The sequence below is a fragment of the Marmota monax genome, unplaced genomic scaffold, assembly GCF_021218885.2.
Source record: "Marmota monax isolate L192 unplaced genomic scaffold, Marmota_monax_Labrador192_F-V1.1 WCK01_AAM20220418_F8-fsc00112, whole genome shotgun sequence".
Classification (NCBI taxonomy): domain Eukaryota; kingdom Metazoa; phylum Chordata; class Mammalia; order Rodentia; family Sciuridae; genus Marmota; species Marmota monax.
Window position 1 is genome coordinate 49,995 of NW_026692073.1, and position 24,860 is coordinate 74,854.

A 24,860-nucleotide genomic window follows, 5' to 3' on the forward strand; every position below is an offset into this window, starting at 1 on the left:
ATGAAATTAAATCAAAATATTTAAGAGTTGGACCTGAACATCATTATTTTTTTAGAAAGTGCTGTAGAAGAATCTAACATGGTCAGAATTGAAATTGATTGCTCAAAATGTTGGAATGAGACCAGGAATTAATTTCTTCCTTTTTAGCTATTCCCTAGGTGATCCTTTGCAGTCCCTTAGCTCTAAATACTATCTGTATTCTTCCTAATCATATAACTCTCTACCCAGCAACCTTACTAGCATGGCTAATAAGCATTTCAAGCTGACCATATACAAACTTTCATTCTGAATTTTACTCCTCATAGTCTTCCCCATATAATATAGTTTGTATCTTAAGTGTATGTAGTAAAGATTTGCTTCCCAGGAGGCACTATTTGATGTGGTGGAGCCTATAGGAGGTGGGATATAGTGGAATATCTTTAGGTCATTGGGGCCATGCCCACGAAGGGGATAGCAGGACCCCAGTCTCTTTCTCTTTCTAGTGGTTTTGTTCCACTACTCACTCCTGCCATGATATACGTCACAGGCCCAAATCAGTGGGACCAACTGTCATGGACAGAAATCTCTAAAACTGTTAGCCATAATAACCTTTTTCTCTTTTTAAGTTGATTATATCAGATATTTGTGATAGTAATGGAAAGCTGACTAACATACTATCTTAGTAACTGGCACTATCAATTCACCCTGTTGCTCAGTTCATTCTTCTCTCTTTCTCTGATGCTCTGTCTGATCTACTAGTAAACTGTGTATAATATACCTGTGATATCCCCACCTCTCCAATTAATATCCTAGTCCAGACAACTGCAATCTCTCACTTGGAACATTATAATATTTATGAAATAGTTTCCCTGCATCCACCCTTGTCCCATCTTCCACACAGTCAATTTTCTACATGGTAGGCCTCAAGCATCCATGGCTTCCCATAACACTGATAACAAAATAACATAAATATAATCCAAGCTCACTGAGTTGCTCTTTACCATGATGTCTTTCTCAGATGTAATAGATAATGATGTTTTGTGCCAACATTATGACTGATATTTCTAACATGGAACTTAGTGCATTGTATTATAATTCCTATTTCCATATTTTCCTCCATGATAGTAGAGAATTATGTATCCTCATTGGTTAGCATGATTCTGGGATTCTTTTTTTTCTTTCTTTTTTTTTAGTACCGAGGATTGAACTCAGGGGCACTCAAACACTGAGCCACATCCCAGCCCTATTTTATATTTTATTTAGAGACAGGTCTCACTGAGTTGCTTGGGAACTCACTAAGTTGCTGAGGCTGGATTTGAACTGAGATCCTCCTGCTTTAGGTTTCCAAGCTGCTGGGATTACAGGCATGAACTACTGTGCCAGGGGATTCTGGGATTATTTCTTGATTATTGAATTAAAGAAGGTGGAAAAGGGCCTGGAAATGTCTTTAAAACCCGCTAATTTGTTGACTTTAACAAAAAAAGAATGATACTTAAAAATGAAGAAGATCATGTTATTTGTTCTAGCTTTCTTTCTTAATATAAACATTTTCCTCTAATTTGCATTCTACATTAAGCATCAACCAGTCTTTGCTAGGATGTGATTTTGCATAAATTACAGGACAGCTGATAGCCTAGAAAACTGCTCCAATGGCTCCCAGTAGGCAATTCTCAATTGACTGTGGATTTTATGCACTAAGAAACATATCTTTCCTACTAGTTAATTACTGAGTTCTTGCAAAACTAAAGTTCCAAGAGAGACATTCTATTTTATTCTTCCTTAGTTTAAAAAACATGATGTAAAGCATGAGGCACAAAATAGTTGCTTAAAACTTTGCTTTATAATTTTTTAAAAAATCTGGATCTATGTTACAGAATGTTAGACCCCTGCATTATCATATATACAACACAGGGATACAACTAAGCGTTAGAAAAAGTCATCTAAGGGTCAGAGATATGCATCATTCTATGGAGTAGCTGTTGCAACTTGTTAGTACTGATAACCCTAGGGAAAAACCTGAGGAGATAGAAAGGATTAGATGCAGCAAGCCAGAGGATTAGTTAAAGAAAGTCAATGGGGGATCAGAATGGGAAATAGGAATGACAAGAATTTTCACAATGACAAGTAAGACAGGTTAAATAAGAATATAGTTACCAGGAAAGCTAGGAGTCAAAATCAGGAATAGGTGCTCACTGCCAGGTTAAGAAAAGAAGAGCCTGAGTTGTTATTGGAACATATTACTTTTAACTTCTTTGGGTCATTTCTCTTTTGCTGACACCATCAGGTCTACCAAATAGCAGGCTTAAAGCTTTTCCCTTTCTATGGTTTGATTATCATTGTAGCCATGAATTCTAATCATAAAATCTAAATGTGACTTTGATATTTTCCATGGACATTGCCAGCCCAACTCACTTAGGAGTATCAAGTTAACCTAATGCTGTTAAAGATGGAGCAAAATTACTTAAAATATCTTTCTATGCAGACTGAAATTAATTTTCCTTTTGCCTGAAACTTTGCAGATTGTTAATTATGGATTATGGTGTATCTCTCACTTCTTGCTGAAATCTTCAGTACTGAGGTAGCAGGAGATTTTGGTTTTGTTTTGAATGATTGTGTGTTTTTGTATATGAGAGGGGTGAGGGTAGGGTGGGGGAATTCATTTGGAGTCTCTCATTTAGAACTAGAGAATACTTTAGTGGGTTGCTGAGGTATAAGGGAATAAGGAGACCCTTCTGAATTGGGGGGACCTGGACTAAGACAGAAATGGAAAGATGCTTCATAATTTTGGTATTTTGGAATGAATGTAAATGTATACTTTACACACATTGATTTTAAATTCAATGAAAGAAAGAGTAAAACCAAAGGAGACTCAGGTTTTTACTCTAACTGGGCAGAAGGTGGCTTCATTAACTAAAATGTGAATGGCTATCACCATGTACTATCTCCTTGTTCTTCCTTTTCAAAGCTTTCCTGGTTTTAGTTTTTATATTTCCATATTAATTTTAGTATCAAATTATATGCTTCCTAAAAAATTTTATTAGAGTCGTATTATTGTATTTGTAATAAACATATGGAGAGTTCTCATTAGTATGATATTGAATCTTTCTAAGAATGTGGTCTGTCTTTCTAGTTCTTTTGGTGGCATTCTAGAGAATTTCTTGTATGACATAGATTCTTCACATTTCTTGTTATGCTTACTTATATTTTTTTCCGGGGGTGGGGTATCAGGGATTAAACTCTGGGGCACTCAACCACTAAGCCACATCTAAACCCCTATTTTGTATTTTATTTAGAGACAGATTCTCACTGAGTTGCTTAGCATCTTGCCATTGCTAAGGCTGGCTTTAACTTTCTATCCTCCTGTCTCAGCCTCCTAGGTCACTGGGATTTATAGTTGTGTGCCACCACAGCCAGCCATATTTTATCTTTTAACCATATTTTATCTTTTATATGCTATGAGAATAGATTTCTTTTAATATGTGTTCTTAACATGTTGTTACATGTGAAATCTATATACTTTTGCATATTCATTTTTTCCTTGGAAAAGTATTGAATTCTCTTTAATGTTTTAATAATATTTCCATTTTTAGCTTTAACAAATACATTTTAACTTTTATGTTTATTAATCTTAAGGATTTATTTTATTTTTATCTATATAACTTAAGATAAATGATTGATTAATTTATTTTCTGATTTATGTCTTGTTGATATAATAACTTAGGTCTATGAATTTTCCTATTTCTTCCTAGAAACATTTACAACATTATTTAGTAAAGAATTTTTTTTGATACAAGAATTGTTTGAAATAGGACTTTTTAAACTTCCAATAGAAGGATCTTTGTATTTCTGATTTTGTCAATAGTTACAACTATATTGTCATAATTAAATAAATTATTTATAGTTTATATAACTATCTTCTTTTTGGTATTAATAAAAATTTCTTTTGTACCAAAAGTCATACCATTTTAAAAAATATATTGTTTGGTGAGGGTACATAAAACTGTACTATCTATTTTCAGACTTTAATATAATCGTATAGATGTTATTAATTATGTTATTTACATTTTCTACATTCTTATCTGCCATGAATTATAAAGGCTGAATTAAATTCAGCAAATACAATGTATTATATTTTTATCATCTGTAATTTTGACTTATGAATTCTGCTTATCTTTCTTTTGTTAATTACATATTTATTAGTGCTGTATTTTCTTTTGAATCTCCCCTATGCTTTTTAATGTGTACCTCTTTGTCCTACTTAATATTGAATTTTTTCTTGCATGAAATAGCATCATTCTTTTTGTGCATGTCATTTTACCTGCTGTATTTGAACATATTTTGTTCTCAACATTTCTGAATTCTGAGTAACTTTAAATGTGTCATATATAATATGATTTGTATTGTATACCATATTTTTTGTGAGTCAATTTGCAAATATTGTTCTTTTAAATAGATGAGTTAGATAAATTTATATTTATTGCTATGACAAATATATATGACCATAATCATCACATTATTTTCTGTTTGTGGTTTTTATTTTTTACATTATTTTCTTTCTATGTTTTTTCTAATATTTAGGAAGGTTTTGGTTATCTCAATAATTATAACACTATACAGTGCACCATACAGTATTCTGTTTCTTTATATGGTATCTACTGATACTCATAAAATAAGTGATAATCTGATTCCATTTCTTTTTATGTGTTATCTGATGTTTGCCAATAAAAATTAACTTTCAAAGTATTTATACTTTTAAATATTTTTAAACTATTATTGATTAGCTTTTTGAATATTTGTTGATTCCCATTATAGCATATTAAGCAATAACTAAAATTTCTTATATTTTTCCTTCCAATTTTAATTCTGTTAATTGCATTATTCCTGCATAGTCAAAGCAAGTATCATTTACATTCACCTGTGTCTTAGTCTACCTTGTGCAGGCATAATAGAATACCACAGATTGGCTAATTTATAAAGAACAGAACTTTATTCCCTCACAGTTCAGGAGATGAGAAGTCCAGGATGAAGGTACTGGCATTTGGTGAGGGTCTTCTTGCTGTATCATGCCATTGCAGAAGGCAAAAGGGCAAGGAAGGGTCCAAGTGAGACAAAGGGGGATGAACTCATCCTTTTGTAGTGAACCCACTTCCACCAAAGGACATTAATCCATTCACATGGGCAGAGCCCCTATGACCTGCACACCTCTTGAAGGTGCCGCCTCTTAATATTGCTACAATGGCAATTAAATTTCAACATGAGCTTGGTAGGAGGTAAACATTCAAACCAGAGTAGTTTGTCACTTTAGTTCTCACATAGTTTTAAACCTTAGTTATGTAATGAAATATATTTAGAACTCTATGGTAGTCTTTTTGCCAGTTTCCTCAAACTCATCTTGATTAATTTGAAGTACATATTTTAGCATGTTCCTTTGGTAAGCAGTAGTCCCTGTTTCTTTCATTTTCAGAATTGTTTGTTATTTTTTAATCTGAGAGGCAGATTTGTCTGGTCTAAACTTCTTGACTTCCAATGACTTCATGTGAATTTCTGTGGATATTGACCTATAATTTTTTGAAATTGAATGTTAAAATTGGAAATTTGGCCTGATTACTCATAGGATTCTTTTTCTTCTCCTCCTCTTCTTCTTCCTCCTCCTCTTCCTCTTCCTCTCCTTCTCCTTCTCCTTCTCCTTCTCCTTCTTCTTCTTCTCTCCTTATCTTCCTCCTTTTCCTCCTCCCACCCTCCTCCTTCTTTTAAAATCTTTACAATCCAGGACCTTTACTATGTTGGTGTTGACAATTATAAGTCAATTTTGATTGATTCAAGTCTTTTTGTCCTCACTTTTTATTATCTTGAGTTCTAATTTTTAAACATTTTGATATAGTGTTTGTTTATAATGTTCAAGTTTTCCATGACAGCATTTTTTGTTGAGTTTATTGATAAACTGGTAAATTCCTTACAAATTTTTTTCTTTTTGTTTTTTTTTTCTTGATTCTGCTACTTTTTAAATGTATGCTTTTATTTATTTTAAAATTTGCATATGGTAAAATTTGCTTCTTTTGGTATGCTGGTCTATTAATTTGTACAAGTGCCTATATTATCTGCCAGATGACTATAATAGTTCCTATTTGAATCAGAATTGTTTCATCACTTTTCAAAATTCTGGGCTTTCCCTTATGTAGAGACTTCTATTGATGTTTCATCCAGTCCTTTTTTATTATTCATAATTGAATTGAGTTAAGATTTTTGTGGACCTGCTATTTGCAGAATATTTCCACCATAGGTTGGGGAGGCAGCCTGTGGCCTCTCTGCTTTCATGAAGCTCCCTATTGTAATGGCTCCTATATGTCACTTTTGTGATATAACACACTTTGAACTATACCTGATCCAAGAGGGCTCTTCTGATTTTATTTTTATTTTCTCTGGTACAATTAAAAAATATGGGCTTTCCCACCCCATTTTGGATGTAAACCCTTCACTTCAATCAAGTATATTTTGATAATCTTTTTCAAAGGTCTGTTGTTGCTCAGAACCCTGCGTGTTTGTTTTTGTTTTTGTTTTTGCTACTTTTATCCCTATGAGGTATCTAGTAACTGCTGCTTTTGGTAACTCTTACATGTTTTTGGAGTCTGTGAAAATATGTTTTCTAATTTTTCTAGATATGGAGATAGTGCACTTTTGTTATGATCTATGTAGCATTTGCACAACTTCCAGGAGAAGGAAAGTGAGACAGTGTCTCACATGGCCACACTCTCACTGGAAGTCCCTCTCAGCTTCTCCACATCATCACTTTTCCTCACTCCTCTTTCCTGGTTGACACTTTAAACTTTGGAATGCCTCAAGCTGCTTACCTCTTTTACTCACCCATAACTCCATTAAAGTTTTTATACAGAAGGTCCTTGTTATAGTCTAGACCTCTTCATTTTCTAAACACATAATGATTGGTATATTATGCTCATAATTAAAATACCTAAAATATTTTGCCTCCTCTAAGAACTCTTCCTTGATATGTCCTCATGGCAGAATTCATCTCTAACCTTATTTCCATAATGTGTTGTTCAGTTGTAGAATACTTATCTTGTTGTTTTCTGAGTTTATTTATCTCTCATTAGAAAGCAAATGAATATCTCCTGTGCCAATCCATTAAACATTAAATATGGACTTTTCAAATTCTGGATTTTTAGGATTTATAGTTTTTCCATGACAATCAGAACTTATCTTCATTCAGCCTAATTTGATTTTTCTTTGCATCTATTTGAAATATATATATTTTGATTATTGAGGATTTAGGGACACTTGACCACTAAGCCCACATCCACAGCCCTATTTTGTATTTTATTTATAGATAGGCAGGGTCTCACTGAGTTGCTTAGTGCCTCGCCATTGCTGAGGCTGGCTTCAGTGATCTTCCTGCCTCAGCCTCCAAAGCCGCTAGGATTTTGGCCCTGCACCACCGTGCCTGGTGAAAGGTGCAATATTTTGGTTCATCCAAATCTCCTTATCTAACTTTTTCTCTCACGGGATTTAGACATGTCAAAACAATATTTTCTATTCTTAGGTAACATCCAAAATCCCTCTAGATTTAGAGCTTTCATAAAATTTGGAAAAGCACAATAATCATTAATGAAAACTCTTCTGTATTGCAGGTGATGCAACTGTCACCATAGCTCACAGATACACTCCCAGAGAACAACTGAAGATCCACACTCAGCTGGCAGATATTATCATAGTAGCTGCGGGTAAGTCTCTAGTGACTTATTTGGTAGAATGTCATCAGCAGAGTAATTCCTGCTCTAATTGTAGCACATAGCCAATCCCCAAAAAACAAATGCCAAATGTTTTCTCTGATATAAGGAGGCTGATTCATAGTGGGGTAGGGAGCAGGAGCATGGGAGGAATAGACAAACTCTAGATAGGGCAGAGGGGTGGGAGGAGAAGGGAGGAGGGAGGGGGTTAACAAGGATGGTGGAATGTGATAGACATCTTTAGCCAAAGTATGTATGTGAAGAAACGAATTGGTGTGAACATACTTTATATACAACCAGAGATATGAAAAATTGTTCTCCATATGTGTAATGCATTCTGCTATCATTTATTTTTTTAAAAAAATCAATTAGAAATTAAAATAAAATAGAACGAGGCTTCCAAAAATAAGCAATAATGACAATAAAAACAAAAACAAAATAAAAAATCAGTGAAGATCAGTAATGTATTGTAGCTGAGGGGAAAAGTGAAAGAAAACTGTACTTTCAAGTTTGTCAATGAAAATAGAAGGTCCAGGTAAGAGGAAAAGATAGACAACCACTATACTGCAATGGCCACATACACACTGAAGAACTCTTTTGCCATCTAAGACTTTAAATGGAAAGTTGATGGACTAGACCATGTTCAAAAGAGCATCTGGATGTTGTTTCCACAAAGAATGGCCTAGGAAACTTGGTCCATTGAACTGTGAATGTTTGGTCTGGAAGAAAGAAAATATGACTTAGATACAGAGTTTTTGTTTTTTAAATATATAGGATAAAAAGACCCAAACACAAACCTTAATTATAATAAGAGCTGCTTTAAGTAGCCAGTTCTTGATATAGTGAATTTCCTCTCATTTCATTGATCAGGTAGATAAATAATATAAATAGGATATCATAGAGAATTATTTGTCAGTGTTTTTTAAATAAACTTTTGTCCCATTTTGAATGTAAAGAGTATTCTATCCCTTTTTAAACATTAAATTTTAATAGATCAAATACCATAACTAAAATCACACATGAACAGCTGTAATTATTATGAACATATGTTCTCTGGGAGAGGTATTACATTCACTCTTTACTCTTTACCTATGAAGGGACCATTGTCAAGAATGTCCATGTATTGAATGTGGGGTTGTGCTAAGAATTTTAATGTTTTTTTCCAGTTCTAAGATTCTGTTATTTTATATTCATGTATAAAATTTATGAAATATAATGTGTTTATATATATTTCTTTATCACAAAAATGTTTAAATTTTTGCTGTTCTACAGGGTAAATTAGCAAGAAAGATATTTTGAAATTTAGAAAGGACTATAGTATAGAGGTCTTATGTGTGACTAAGTCAACTATAATTCTTTAGAGATATTGTATTTTTCTAATTTTATTAAACATAAATATTTTTGAATAGCAAAGGGAGTGTTAAATTCATTCATTCATTCAATAAACAATGGACACTTGCTATGAAGTAGTTTTTATAAATTGTAGAGATGCAGAAATGAATACAAATGACAAAAATCCCAGCCCTTCCAGAACTTATATGTTAGTGTGAGAGCAAATAAACAATACAATATAATATCAGGTAATAAGAAGTACAATAACAGATTGAGTGAATTTTTGCTTTAGCCAAGGCTGTGTAAAGGAGAATTGATTCCTGAGAGGCAAGCATAGAAACAGAAAAGTTATTGCAATTTTACTTAATGTATCCAGAAATTTCCCTAATACGTTTTATATTTGAATATACCGAATGATTATACTGTTATTCTATCTTTACCCTTGCCATGTAGTATTTCTGCATTGAAGATGATAGTTATAATTTTTGCTTCAGCCAAGGCTTGAAGGATTGCTTTAATGGGGTACCATTTTAGGTAGATTAATTAGTGAAGATCTTTCTTAGGAGGTGATCTTTTGAATAGAGCCCTTGTCCTGGCCTTTCTCCATTTGCCTATCTGATCCAATTTTTCCCTTTCCCCATTTTGGCCCCAGGAGGCTGACTAATGAGGACTAATGTGTTTCTCAGCCACTGGCTCCTGGCAAGGCTTGGAACCTTTCAGAGATTCAAGGGAGGAGAAAAAGATCAGGCCAGGAAAATTTTCTCTCTTATATTTCTACCTGCTTTCTAACACTCCCCCCATGTCCTGCTGGGGAGCCTCTGGGAGGGGTTGTGGCTCTCAGTGGGCTGCAATAAATCAGTTCCTTCTACCTGCCCTTTCAGGCTTAGGGATGGTAAAGGCTTCCTCCTGTTTCTAATCTACTAGTGCCTTGACAGCCCATTTTTCTCTTAATCCTGAACATACCCCCTGTAAAATTCCTTTAGTAATTTCTCTTCATATAATGGTCTAAGGAGTAATCCATGTCCTGCAGGGATACTGACTGATGCAGATTTATATGAGATGAAGAAATAAATCAAAGAAACATCTGGGAGAACATTCCTACCAGGGGAAGAACAAATACAAGAGTCTTTAAAGAGTAGCATGCTTAGCATGTTCCAGAACACAGATATTTGAGAGTTTATCACATTATTCTGATTTTTATTAAGCTCTAGTAAGTTATGAGAGAGACTCATAGGAAATGCTCTTAGGAAAGTAGCCAAGGTTTGTTCATGTGGGACCTTGAGGGCCAAGGTGAAGACTTTGATAGAAGCCAAGAGTGACAGAGAGTAGGAGATGAACAACTTGTGTATTTAAAGGTCACCTAGGCTATGTAAAGGAGAATTGATTCCTGAGAGGCAAGCATAGAAACAGAAAAGTTATTGCAATTTTACTTAACAGATCTAGGAATTTCCCTAATATGTTTTATATTTGAACATACCAAATGATTATACTCTTCTTCTGTCTTTACCCTTGCCATGTAATATTTCTGCATTGAAGATGATAGTTATAATTTTTGCTTTAGCCAAGGCTTGAAGGAGAGCTTTAATCACTTTGCTGCTGATCAGATACTGTTACTTTCTAGACTTTAAATTTGAACTGATGATTATTTACAAACTATGAAGGGAGAGTAAAAGTTCTGGAAGGAATTAAGTTTGATGAAGAGAATAAATGTTTAAATTAGTTTCAACTGAATTTAATTTATTTTCGTATTCTTAAGTATGACTTTTTCTGGAACCCAAAGGAGGGAAGAATTGAGCTTGCCAAGTGAACAAAAAGAGCCAGAAGGATTAGGGGTTCCTGGGTGTAACCATGTTGAGGTTCTCTACTTAGACCAGCCTACTGTGGGTGTTCTCTTACCACCAGAGGGCTCTAGTACAGTGAGGAGCTGTTTTGAATGTAGCTGGGTTGGCCACACCACAGCCTGCCTGATCCTGGCCAGAAGATATTTTGAGGGAAGACAGTGGGATCAAGGCCTGTTCTTGGCCTTGTTTTCCACCTTTAATGCCTCTCACCAGATACAAAGATGTGCTGAATGTTGGAGTACAGCTCTGTAAGCAGCCTTGCAATAATCCTGAAGAAAAAAGGTTTGGTTAATGGGAAATTTTAGGACAGAAAATTATTAGAAGTAACTAAAGATCACTAGATTTCCACTTCATTAATAATCATCTTGAGAATTTAAGAATAAAACATATAGGAATTAGTAAATTAAAGTGAAATTACAGAGAAAACATGAATTGGTGTGAAAAACAGATTCCACATAACCAGACAATAGGAACAAAGTATCACCAAAATGACCACGTCATGCTTATGTGTGGGAAATGAACAAATACAATTAGCAGTGGGTATTAAAGAGGGAGATAGTGATCTAATGGCAGAGGTAGCTGGAACAGGGAGGGCTGGACCACTGTCATAACTGGAATGTCAGCATATATGGAAGCAGTCCCATCTAGGAGAAGTCAGGAAGAGTAGAAGGAGGAGGAGTGCATGATGTGTCAAAAAGATTGATAATGTTTGAGAGATGATGGTGAAGAATGTGGTGATGAAATCTTGAATTGGGCTTGGAGAAGAACAAAGTAAAAGAAAAAATCATAGCAAGAAGATCCTGAGGCATGAATAATATTAGCTTACATTAATATTAATCTCACTCTTCCAGTTTCTCATAGTAATATATATATTATATATTATATATTATATATATATATATATATATATATATATATATATATATATATATATTGTACTGAGGATTGAACCCACGAATGTCTACCACTTTTTTTTTTTTAATTTTGAGAAAGGGTCTTGCTAAATTGCTGAGGATCTCACTAAATTGCTGAGGATGTCCTTGATCTTGGGATCCTCCTGCCTCAGCCTTCTGAGTCACTGGGATTGGAGGTGTGCACAACGGTGCAGGTTCAAATCTTATATTTTTAACTATGTATCACTTACTTTTTAAACATCTCTCCACAAATAAATATTTAGTCTAAGGTAGAAATCCAGACTAAGGTAGAAACTCGGTTCTAAAATAGATATTTAGACTAAAGTAGAAGCTACAAAGGTATGCATAAAATTAGTTTCTATACTACTTTAATGAACCATAGATATAGCACTTAGTATCAGTTTATAGTTGTCTGCTATCTTCACTAGAATATAGCAGAATATTTTTTACGTTAGTAGGTAATACTTAGAATAATATCTGACACATAGTGGCTGCCCAATTAATGCGTGCTACATTTGTTTTGAGATTGTAACTGGAATAAAGCTTCTTCAGTTGATATAAACTTAGTTGATATGTTTTTAAGATCACAGTTTTTTTAAAAAAAATGGAACCATTATTCTAGTTATTTGTTGATCTATACAGTGTAGGATTATTTTCAGGAACTACTAAATATTCCTAGTTTGTCATTATAAAATAGTTAATAAAATCATAAAAGTATAATATTTGTTCATAAAAGAGTAGTCAGAGCATCAAGTGCATGACTGACTTTATGCTAAGAATAAGGGTGAAGAAAGAGTAAAGATTATTACAGACAGTTAACCACATGGCTGAACGAAAACTAGTAGCTGGGGGAAGGCCATGTGAACTTAGTATGAAGCTAACCATAATAAGGGAAGGCTAGCTAGAGCAGGGCATCAATTCTAAGATTGCGCTAGAAGATCCTGGGCTATCTTATATCTCATGCTTCAAGGGAACTTGGGAATATCCCAAGTTTGTAAAAGTTCTTACAATGTACATTATCCAGGCAGGAGAAGCAAATTTTTTAAGGTATTGTCCAAAGGACCTCCATGCATTTGATTCAATTCTCTGGAACTAACTTCATTCAGGAGACAACCTGCTGAGTCAGTGCCACTTGCATGTTAACTTCTAGATATGGAGTGGCATGGTCACAAAAGCTGGCATTTTGTCCACTAAGCTATCCCCTCCAGCATGATGAATGAACCTCCACAGTCGTAACTCTAGCGTCTCCATTGCAACACTTTTAATGACAGACACTGTAATATAAAACAAGGTAAATGGGCAATTCAGTGGAGTAATTTGGAATATTCAAATATACTTACTAGTCAAAAAATGCAAAGTGACCAGCTAGCTTCCTTTCACCTATTTTCCCACTGTATCATCAAGTATTGAATACACTCCCATTAAACATCATCCTAGATTTTTGCAAGAATTTTCCTCTTGTGGATTTATTCCTCCTTGGAGAAGGATTAGTAATGTTCAGAATTCCAGGACACTGAGGGATGCTGAGGTGTGGGGCATGGAAATAGTCTGCTTCGCCCTCTGGAGCTCATGCAACCCAGGAGCGGAACTTGCTCATTTACAGCCCCGGGTACTTTCTGAGTGGATGCCAGCACATTTCATGGCTTTACTAATACTATTGTTCTTCCCATATCCTGTTGCTCATTCTCCAGCTTGTCCCCTTTAGCAAACTCTGCTTCTCCAGTTCCTTCTTTCCTAAAGTTGTCACTTTTCTCAACTTTGTCAGTTATTTTTAATGGTATAGAGTAGCAGCAATGCACAGGCCACACTAAGGTAAGAATTCCAGGATTTAAGTTGTAACTCTACCCCTGATGAATTTGGTAACCTTGGTCAAGTTATCTCATCTCTCTGAACCTCAAACTTCATTGATATGGTGTGAAGAATAATAACCGTTCACACAGTATTGTTAAACTAGCCAGTTCACGTAAAGCGTGAAGCTCAGTACCTTGTGCATTGTAAATTCTCATTAAATTTTATGTGCTAATAAGTTATATGCCAGTCCTTCTTATGTTATTGGATATGAACACTTAAATAATAATTTAGAAATATTAAATTTACTGACTTTTAAGCTATAACTCAACTAAAGGGATGGATATACTTTTTTGATACTTTTGATATAAACATTGAATCAGAGTCGAGAGGATATCATACATATAAATAAATTAAACATAAGAGACCACCTTTATGAAAACTTTATTTTTACCTAAGATTTCTGATTTTACATAATGACATTAGTCTTTGTTTATAGCTGTGTATTTCGTTGTTCCTTGGATGAACTCCTTATTGCCTCTCCCTCTTTTGGAGCAACCTGACTTTGTGGAGCAATTGAGGAGGTGGACACACTTAGGTGAAGTGTTCTTTTCTTTCTGACTCCAACCCTTGCTCCTAGCCTCCCAGTCTCTATCTCTTGCTTCTACCTCAGCCCATTCCAGCTCCCGCACTTCATGATGAGAGCTTATTATGAACTAGGCAAAACATTTCTGATCCACAACAAGTTTTGTTAATGTATGAGAGGGCAGCTTGACTCTTGATTTTTCCCCCTTAATGTCAGTAATATATCCTTCCTGCCCAAACTTACAAAACATAGGCAATAAAGAGAGGGAGAAAAACTCCAAATCTGAACAAAGGTGAGCTGAGGTTAACAATGTGATGTTTGGCTTTCCACTATTTTATATTTTCATATAAACTCAAATATCTAAATATGTCTTTTACCCTGAACATACTACTTGCATTTGTAGCTCTTCGGTGTGTACATGTTTCTTCATAAAATGTTTTCTTCTTAAATATGATTTATTATGAGTCCAGAGTATCCCATGCTATGGATATAATATTATTTATTCACTCAGTTCTTGATTATTGGATATTTAGATGGTTTCCTGATTTTTACTATAATGAATAATTCAGTAAACAACTATGAACATAATTGTAAATACCTAAGGGATTTGCACAAGGGATGTATTTTATCGTATTAGTCTTAAGTTTTTTATTTGCTTAGTAATGGTTCCTTATATTTTCAAAATCAAGATTAACACTGAAACCTGTGTATAACAAAGGATACATATGTGTATATAATACTATGTCATATTTTATGTCTCATGTATATATTATTAAGCAACTTTAACAAAGGAGATAAGTGTGTGTCACTTGTAATCCATTCTTTAGGTCTATTATAGATCAGTACACTAAGCTCTAAGGACACAAGAGAAGGTGGCAGTTTGTGTATAAAGGGAAAGATCCTTGAACATGAGGGTGTTGTAGTAGAAGAAGCATGATCTTTTAAGTAAGGAAGATTTGGTTTCAATTTTCTTTTGCTTTTTTCCTTTCCTTTTGTTTTTTTTTTATATGCAAACACTCTACTGTGGATGACACCTCCAATCCCCTTTCAATTTCAATTTGAACATTAAAAATAATATACAACACTCTGGGCTTCATTTTCAGTTATTATAAAATGAAGGCAATAATCCCAGTGTTACAGACTTCAGTAAGAATTAAATACCTACTGTGTAATGGCTTTCAAGTGAATGTAGTTTTTCTTCCCTTCGGTTTGCTGTTGTCAGGACTGTATCTATGCCTAAAATTAAATTATGCGTTAATGAAAATATATGAAATTCTATTATCTTGTACAAAAATACATATTTTCTTCTTAATTTGCCTAAAAACTTTTTATTTTTTTCTCAATTTGTGCTAATTACAGGACTTTTGAAAAGAGGGTCAAAATCTCATTTCTGAGTGTTTTCGTTCTGTGGTCTCGGTACATGGTGAGAATAGGTAGATTTTTTTTTTTGAGGTTTTTCTCTCTAAACATATTTACACTTCTGGTTTTTCATGACTAAAATAAGCACTAGTAGCAATATTGAAAAGAAATTCTACTGTAAAGAATAATTAGATCTTGGTCAGGTGTGGTTATGTATGCCTGTAATCCCGGTAGCTTTGGAGGCTAAGGCAGGAGGATCGAGAGTTCAAAGCCCAGCCTCAGCAACTTAGTGAGGCCCTAAGCAACTCAGTGAGATCCTGTCTCTAAATAAAATACAAAATGAGTTAGGGATGTGGCTCAGTTTTTGAGTACCCATGAGTTCAATTGTCAGTACTACTACTACTACTTCTACTACTACTAATAATAATAATTAGATCAAAGATTTTTCATTATATAGAAATATAAATTTACTTAGAAATATATTGTAAATAGCTGAATGCTATGTTGATTAAATATAATTTCTCTTGACTGTATATGTGTATGTCATGGGGTAGTAGGTGAGGTCCCTTTCAAGATGTCTCTAGCCCTTGCCATTTTCACTTCGTATGTTTTTATGGCTATACCTCTAACAAATTTGTATTATGAAATGTTTAAAATATGCGTAAAAGCAAAGAATGTTAGCACCTATATAATCACCACCTAGATTTGTCAGATCTGAATGTTTTATGCATACTTCAATCTCTACATATTGTATATTCCTACAACTTGCTTTGTTTTGATAAATATTATGATTTGGAGATCTTCCCATGCTAATGTATATGTCACTAGTTGTGTAATACTCAATTGACTACCCATTTTCTGTTAATGGGAATGTATTTATTTCCAATTTATTGCTATTATAACTACTACTGTAGTGTAAGTGTGTACATGTCTCTGGGCTCATTCACTTATTCAACATATACTAATTTTGCCACTAATATATATTAGGCCCTATATCAGGTGTTAGAAAAAACAAAGACATATAAAGTTTAGTTCCAGAGCTTAAGAAGCTCATAAATTAGCAGAGGAGAAAGATGTATAAACAAATCAGATTAAGTATTATTTTTAATTTTTATGAATTTTTCTCTTATTTATTTATTGTTTCTTTTTAGTCACACATGACAGTAGAATCCATTTTGATATAATTATTCAAGTTTAGAATATATCTTATTCTAGTTAGGACCCCATTCTTGTGGATGTACATGATGGTGGGATCCATTGTGATGTTTTTGTACATGTATATAGGAAAATTATGTCAGATTCATTCCACTGTCTTTCCTTTTCCTGTTCCCCTCCCATTTATTCTTCATTGTCTAATCTACTGAACTTCTATATACCCCCCCCTTTATCATGAGTTATCTTTTACATATCTGATAAAACATTTGACCTTTGATTCTTTAACTGGTCATTTCACTTAGGATGATAGTCTCCAGACCCATCCACTTGCTGGCAAACATCATAAAGCCATTCTTCTTTATGGCAGAGTAATACTCCATTGTCCAAATGTGTTCTATATACCACATTTTATTTTTCCATATTTATATAGCATTTATACTGTTTATAAATAATAATTTGCCAATAAAATATTGTGTGTGTGTGTGCGTGTGTGCTCAGACTTGTGTGGGTCCATTGAGAGAAGAACAAAGGGAGTATAACCAGAGAGAGAGTGATGGTTAGATTCCATTGACTGTAAATATTATGATTAAACTGAGTCCATCTCACAGAATGAACAGAAATTCAATAAATAGAATAAAAGAGAACAATATGTCTGGTAGCTTAGGCCTATGAATATATCAAAAATATTAACTGTGCCTGTGTATGAGTGATGAAAGATGAAGCTGAACATTTAAGAGGGCTCCAAACAGCATTATAATTAACAGATTTGGATTTCATCTGTAGGGCATTAGTAACCTGTACATAGTTGTGAGCACTAAAATAACATGATTAAGTTAAGTTTTAAAGAGGCCTCTGGGCAGGTATGAAACTGGAAGTAATATCAACGTGGCTCTGAACTAAAACAAGAGTACGTGGAAGTGAGGAGAAACAAGAAGCAGTCTACAAAGATATACTGGCTTCAGAGTGTTACCATTAACAAGGAACCACATAGAAAAGAAGCAAGGTTTTGTAGAAGTCAAGATGAGTGGGTGGAAGGAGATAATGAGTAAACTTGGAATTGTTCAGTTTGAGACCCTTGTGGTATATTCAGATGGAAAGTCCAGTAGAGGGTTGAGATATATGGATTTGGGCATGGGAGAGAGCTCTGGGATGTAGTGATGGATTTAGAAGTTATTAACATCCAGTGGACCTGGAGGCATGGATAAAACCATTTAGAATAAGTTTGACTTAGCAGGATGCCTGGCTCATAATGCTCAATAACAATGGCAATTATTATTGGCTTTGAAGATGTCAGATGAAAGGACCCAGGGCAATTTTGGTTCTTTTTTCTAAGACCCAGGGCTATTTTGGTCCTTTTTTCTATACCAGTAACTGGCCCATAAACCAGTCAATGCTTTTTAAAATGCATAGATGAAATCATATCCATGATATTCTTTCATTGAAGGAGAGCTAGAGGCTTTATTTTGTCATCAATAAAGACATTTTACTGAAGTGCCCAAAGTCGCAATGATTATATGATACACCCGAAACCATCTTCATCTTTCCCTTTTCTAGATTAGTGCTGAACACTACTATATAACCTCAAATTAATCTCAAATTGTGATAGCACAATTTGAGATTAATTTGAGGTTATATAGTAGTGTCTTCTGCTACATTATCTCTTCACTCTTCAACTTACAGTAAAGCATGCACATCAATTTCAGCCTTTATGGCTACATGGAATACAGGCTGTACTCTTTCTCATACAAGTAACAACAGAATGCCTGTGTATAAGGTTTATATGCTAGGCACTGTTCCACCAGCCCTATGGGTTGTGAATTCTCTCTGTGACTCATAACCTAATTGACTTTTCTAAGATCACCCACCAAAACCAGTGCAAGATTTCATGCAGTGTTCTAGCCAAAACATGGCACTGGCTCCAACGAGAGTCCAGGTCCCTTAAAGGCAAGGTGTCTCCTGCTGCCTCTGAGGCTTTCAGCATGCAGACTCTCCCCAAGAGGCAGCAAGCAATACACTTCCCCTCTGTCCATATGATTAACTTCTGTTAGGGAGGCAGAGGGCAAAACAAAGCTCCCATTAAAGCCTATACCAGCGACTGGCCCTAAGCCAGTCAATGCTTTTTAAAATGCATAGATGAAAGGATTTTAAAACCTTGGGAAAGCACACTTTCACCCTCTGCCAACCAAATTTTTCTACAGTCTTACCTTTTTCCAGTTATTTTTCCATTGTACCCAGAGAACAGTTCTTCTGGGTCTTAGACAAAGATCTAAGAACATAGTCTTTAGAGAGGTCTTGCCTGCTTCCAGTTGCCAAGGGCATGGAATCCTTTAGGCATACTACAGTGGAGGCTCTCAGATACCTGTCCTAGGCCACTCCATCCCACCACATGAGGGAGACTGGGCAGCATCTACTCACTTGGGGTCACTCCCTAAGCACACATGCCACCTACCCTCCTGTAGGAGCCTCATAGAATGAGTTTGTTTGTTTATGTGTGGGAGTTGACGTGTTTGAAGTGTGTTGGTTGATATGGTAAGCTCTCTAGCACTACCTTTTGCCTCTGTATAACCAGTGCCAATGAATGATAGCCTATTTTTGCCTTAGTATTTCCTTTGTGTAAAAAAAAAAATGCTCTTTATCTGAAGCTTTGGCATTTTATACCTGCTTTTCCCTACAACCCCAATCTTTATCATTTTTAAAAGAATTATATGAGTATCAATAGAAAATCATCTTTGATAACCCAAAATATATCATATCATAGAGACAAATTCATATCCTAAAAGCAGGATGAATTAACTTCATGAATGTTGAAGCTTTTTCATGTGTAACCTTAAGTTTTATTAATAAATGTATCTAACAGCCTGAATTTCCTGCCTGCATTTTCATGGCATGCATGTCAGATTTGTCACGACAAAGCCATTCACTGCCTTTATCTTATTTCAGTTGAATTTCCCTTATATGGCTTGACCAGATTATTCTTTTTTTTTAAGAGAGAGAGAAAGGGGGGGAGAGAGAGAGAGAGAAAAAAAATTTTTCAATATTTATTTTTTTCGTTATCAGCGGACACAACATCTTTGTTTGTATGTGGTGCTGAAGATCGAACTCGGGCCGCATGCACGCCAGGCGAGCGCGCTACTGCTTGAGCCACATCCCCAACCCCTTGACCAGATTATTCACTGGACCTGTTTGTAGCAGTCTTCATTCTCACAGCCCATTGTCTCTTCATGATATCTGTATACAACACAGAGTTTGGTTTTACTAATCATGGACTTCTCATGTTTGTTTTTTCACTACTTGAATATTTTCTAAGGCAAGAAGAAATTGTTTTCTCAGTCTTTTGTGGTTTTTGATCCTGGATTTCTTGGAACATCTATTGACTTATTCACTCTTATCTTTTAAAAACGAAGACCTGAAAATTGAGGTGCTGCAGTCTATGGATGTGCTCTGTAATTTTTTTCTGGTCAGTTAGTCTATTGTCTGTGAATTTATTCTTCTACACCTGTTCTGTCCATTCAACAATCTGGAGGCTTTTCTCAGGCAGCTCATACTGGGGTCTCCATACAAGTATGGATTAGAAGCTTTCTCTCCACCCTGCTAGTAAAGGATTATCTCTGAATTGAAAACAGGATAGGTTCTGGAATATCCAATTCATATGGAACAGAATATAATTTTTTTATATTATAAAAATATAATAAAGTTATATTTTTCCCAGTGTATCAGTAGATGATTGAAAATATACTTCGAGTTATTTGTGCCATTTATGGATATATCCCTTGAATATTATCACTCAATTCAATAAGTGACTCTAAAAATGCTGTAGAGGAGAATTAAGACAGTATCTGAAGAAGGGAATTAAGCATTAATTAGTAGGGAATACTGAGAATTACAGTGGGACAGCATTGAAGTGACTCTTACTGAATCATGATCTCTACCAGCCAGGAGTAGGTCTTATTTATCTTTGTATTTCTCAGGCCTAGTGAAGAAGTTTGCTCTTGGCAGTAGAAACTTACCATTGAATGAATGAATAAATGTCCTTCTTTAGAAGTTAGGTGCTTATCTTGGTTTAAGTTTTTTTTCTAGAAGGTGAGGAGAGTCTTTATAGGGTCTGATAATCTCTTTAAGGCCCATTTAGCCTTAGATTCTCTTTAACACCTTGTTTGGGACTATTGCACTTCATAAAGGCGTAATATGGCATTGCATCAGTGCCTTGACTCAGAGCTTGCACCTGCAGAGTTCAAATGTAGGGTAGGGAGAAGAAAGAGAAACAACCCAGAGAAGATGACTGTCTTCAATGAATGAACTAGAAAATACTACTGCTTTACTTTCTAGTGTGGGTAGGCATATGAGCCCTTCTGGAGGTGAAGTCATCATTCCTGTGGTGTGTGCAGAGTGTGCTGTTGCTGAATGTTTCTTCTAGGCATGTGTTGACTGGCAGAGTGAAATCATTTCATTAGAATAGTAAGAATTCCTCCATGTGTACTTTCATTTTTTAAGTTACTAAGATATCACCCCTAAATTTTAAATTGTAAATAAAAAACACATGAATGTGTTTGACCTTCCTCTACTTTATGATACATTTTATGTGGACTTCTGATATGTTTTATTACAGTGCATTTTAGTTTTTTTCAATCATCCTCCATAGAGTACTTTCTAAGTTCCTGAAAAGGAGCTCTGTCAGTGATTTTTGTTCTCTAAATGGGAGCATAATGTCTCATTGCATGTCTATTGGGCTGTATGAGAAGAGATTGTTATGGTAGGATAAGAAGTCAATCATTGAATTCCTTGACGAATTTTAGGGAAAGTCTTGAAGTTTTCTCAAATTTGCTTTTGTTCATTTTTTAAGACAAGCATTTGACTTATTTAGATATTTTCTTTTATACATTTGTTTTAAATAAACTATTTTACCTCAAAAAATATTTCTTTGACTTACATAAATTCATCTCAGGACTGTTCAGGATTTCTTTCTCTGCATATCTTCAGTATTTCTGAATGAACATGAACTTATTGCCCTTATTCTTTGGTTTTTGCATCACAAAATATGGTATAACAAACTATTAAAAAAAATTCTCCCCAAAGCTTGTAGGCAAGGTAACAGAGACACCCATTAAATCTCTAGGAGTACAAAGAGATTTTTTTTAATGCTTATTTTGTTCTTGACTTTGACCTGTACAGCAACCTCACCTATAATAATGTACTCAGTGAAATATGACCAAATTCTGTATAATAATATCATTTTATGCTTTGAGAAAACGAAATTAGAAATAATATCTTTGAGTTTGTTGATAGAAAAGACAGAAAAATCCTCTTGCTACTAATTTTTCTAACTATTTTTATGTGATTGTTAAATATATTTGGCTCTGTGGGAGAAAATCCCTCTCCCTATTTGTAGATGATGAGGTCTCAAATGAAAAGCAAGATTATTCATTATATTTATCATGGTGCTTTCAAATATGCTAGGAAATGTGGGTTAGTTCTTAGACCATATCGATGGACAGGTATGGAGGTCTTTGTCTGCTGGTACCGGGGTGCACATCTTAAACCCAGCAGCTTAGGGGGCTGAGGTAGGAGGATTTCAAGTTCAAGACCAGCCTCAGTGACTTAGTGAGGCCCTATGCAAAAGACCCTGTCTCAAATAAAAAGCAACAAGGGCTGGGATATAGTTCAGTAGTAAATTACTCTTGGGTTAAATTTACCAGTATCAAAAAGAAAAAGAAAATGAGTTAGAGTGCTTGATGATCTGTACTGGACAGGAAGATAGTAAAGGCACTCAGGCAAGTTATGGTGGATTTGCATTAGCCCTCTGGAATAGGCTGTAGTTTGATTTCAGGCAACTTAGTAAAAGCAGTATATCCCACTGAATTTAACAGCTTCTTTACCAGTCTGATTTCAGACTATGTTATAAAGCTACAGTAATCAAAAATAATATGGTACTGACATAAAAACAGACACCAGTGGAACAGAATGGAGACCCCAGAAGCAAACCCATACATTTATTATCAACTGATCTTAGATGAGGGTGCCAAAAATATACAATATAGAAAGAATAGTCTCTTCAAATAATGGTCTCTTTGAAACTGAATATCTACATGCAAAACAGAACTAATTGGACTCTTAAACCATATGCAAAAATTAAGTCAAAATGGATCAAACAATTAAATGTAAGACCTGAAATTGTAAAACTCCTAGTGAAAATGGGAAAATATACTTGATTGATATTGTCTTTGGCAGTAATCTCTAGTTTTTGACACCAAAAGCATACACAACAGAAACAAACATAGAGAAGTGCAAACCAAAAATCTTTTGCATAGCAAAGGAAGCAATCTAAGAAATGAAGAATGTAATTTATGGAATGGGACAAACACTTTGCAAATCATATATCTGATAAGGCATTATCATCCAAAATATATTAGGAACTCAAACAACTGAATAGAAATACACACACACACACACACACACACAGAGATTAAAAAATTGGCAAAGGACCTGAACTGACATTTCTCTAAAGAAGACACACAAGTGGCCAGAAACAGATATATGAAAAGAATATAGACTATTATGAAGCCATACTAAGTAGAACATTTTACTATTTGTGACCATATTAATGAACCTGGAAGACAATAAGCTAAGTGAAATAAGTCAAACATAGAGGAACAAATAGTACATGTCCCACTTATATGTGGAGTCTAACAAACATAAACAAAGTAAGCAAAAAAACTATATTTTAATAATCTCAGACATTACATTTACCAAAATCTGTCATCCATTCTGATTTAAAAATTAAAATAATAACAACTCAGCAATCTGGGAATTGAAGGGAACTTCTCTACCTGATGAAGAGCATCTGTGGAAACCTTATACCTAGCATCAGATTAATGGCAAAGAAAGAATGCTTTCTCCTAAAATCAGCAACAAGACAAAGATATTCCCTTCAAACATTGCTATTGGTGATTCTATCTGGTGCAAACAGGTGAAGAAAAGTAATCTAATGCATCTAATTGGAAAAGAACTTTAAAATTTATCTTCTTTTTCAAGCAACATGATTGTGGAAAATCTAATGGAATCTACAAAAATATCTAATAGAATTTAATTAATCTAGCAATTTAAGAATTCTTTAAGTTTAAAGAATATATGGTCAATATAATAATGTAATCATGAAGTTGGACATGGCGGCATATTCCTATAATCTTTGCAACTTGAGAGGCTACAGCAAGTTTAAGGCCAGACTCAGCAATTTACTGAGAGAGACCCTGCTTCAAAATTAAAAACAAAACAAGCTGGGGTATAGTTCAGTGATAAAGTACCCTGGGTACAATCCCAGTACAAACAAACAAACAAAAATGTAATCATGAATAACTAGGTACTCACCTCTCCAACCCAAGGACTAGAATATTCCAAGTAACTTACATCTGGTATGTATGGGCTTCTCTCTTATTTCATCTCCATGTTTTAAAAACATCTCAATGTTTTTTATATATTTTATATTTCATAAGTATATAATTTAGATGAAGGAGTGAGGAAAAATTAGAAGATAAAAAACACATTCATCTAGTAAAAAAGATAAGAATTTGGATTAAGTTTGAGAGATACTTTATCTGTATCTGTAATTCTAATATATTAAAGGGAAATAGATTCATAGCTAAATTGTTTAACATTTTTGAAGTACAAACTTAAAAAAAACACTCAAAGCAAATATGCCAAGTGTTTACATTGGTTATACTTAAGTAGTGGTAATGGGGGTGGAGTTCCCTCTCCTTTTATTGTTTTTTCTACTTTCTATATTATTTCTTTGTATACATTATACACTATTTTCTATACTATTTAATTTTTACTTTGTGCTGTCACTGTGGAACCAATCATGTCAAAACTTACTGGCTAAAATTAATACTCATTGTTAATATAACTTTTAAATCTGTGCCTTGATGGGGTATTGACATACTAGGCTGGCCCCCCTTTGTCCATTATTGATTTATTGTTATAAATTGAACAACTTGTGTGTCTGGAGTCTTATGGGGGCTCTGCTCCTACATAGGCTTGTTTAAAGCACTGTAGCTATTGTATGTGTATCTACTCTTCATCTTGTGATCAGCATATAAATCCTAAATGTGTCTTTCTAATGGTAATGGCAGAAGTGCCAGAAGGCAAGTAGAAATATGTAGGACATCTTGAG

At 34.5% G+C, this 24,860-nt stretch overlaps 1 protein-coding gene across 3 annotated transcripts in view; it reads left to right on the forward strand.

The window, feature by feature from the left end:
* The window catches only part of Mthfd2l (methylenetetrahydrofolate dehydrogenase (NADP+ dependent) 2 like), a 110,446-nt gene that overhangs the window by 42,596 nt on the left and 42,990 nt on the right, over positions 1–24,860 (forward strand). For all 3 annotated transcript variants that reach the window (XM_046458601.2, XM_046458609.2, XM_058584085.1), the window contains one exon: positions 7,623–7,715. In XM_046458601.2, the coding sequence (XP_046314557.1) occupies positions 7,623–7,715 (93 nt within the window). The remainder of the gene's footprint in view (positions 1–7,622; positions 7,716–24,860) is intronic.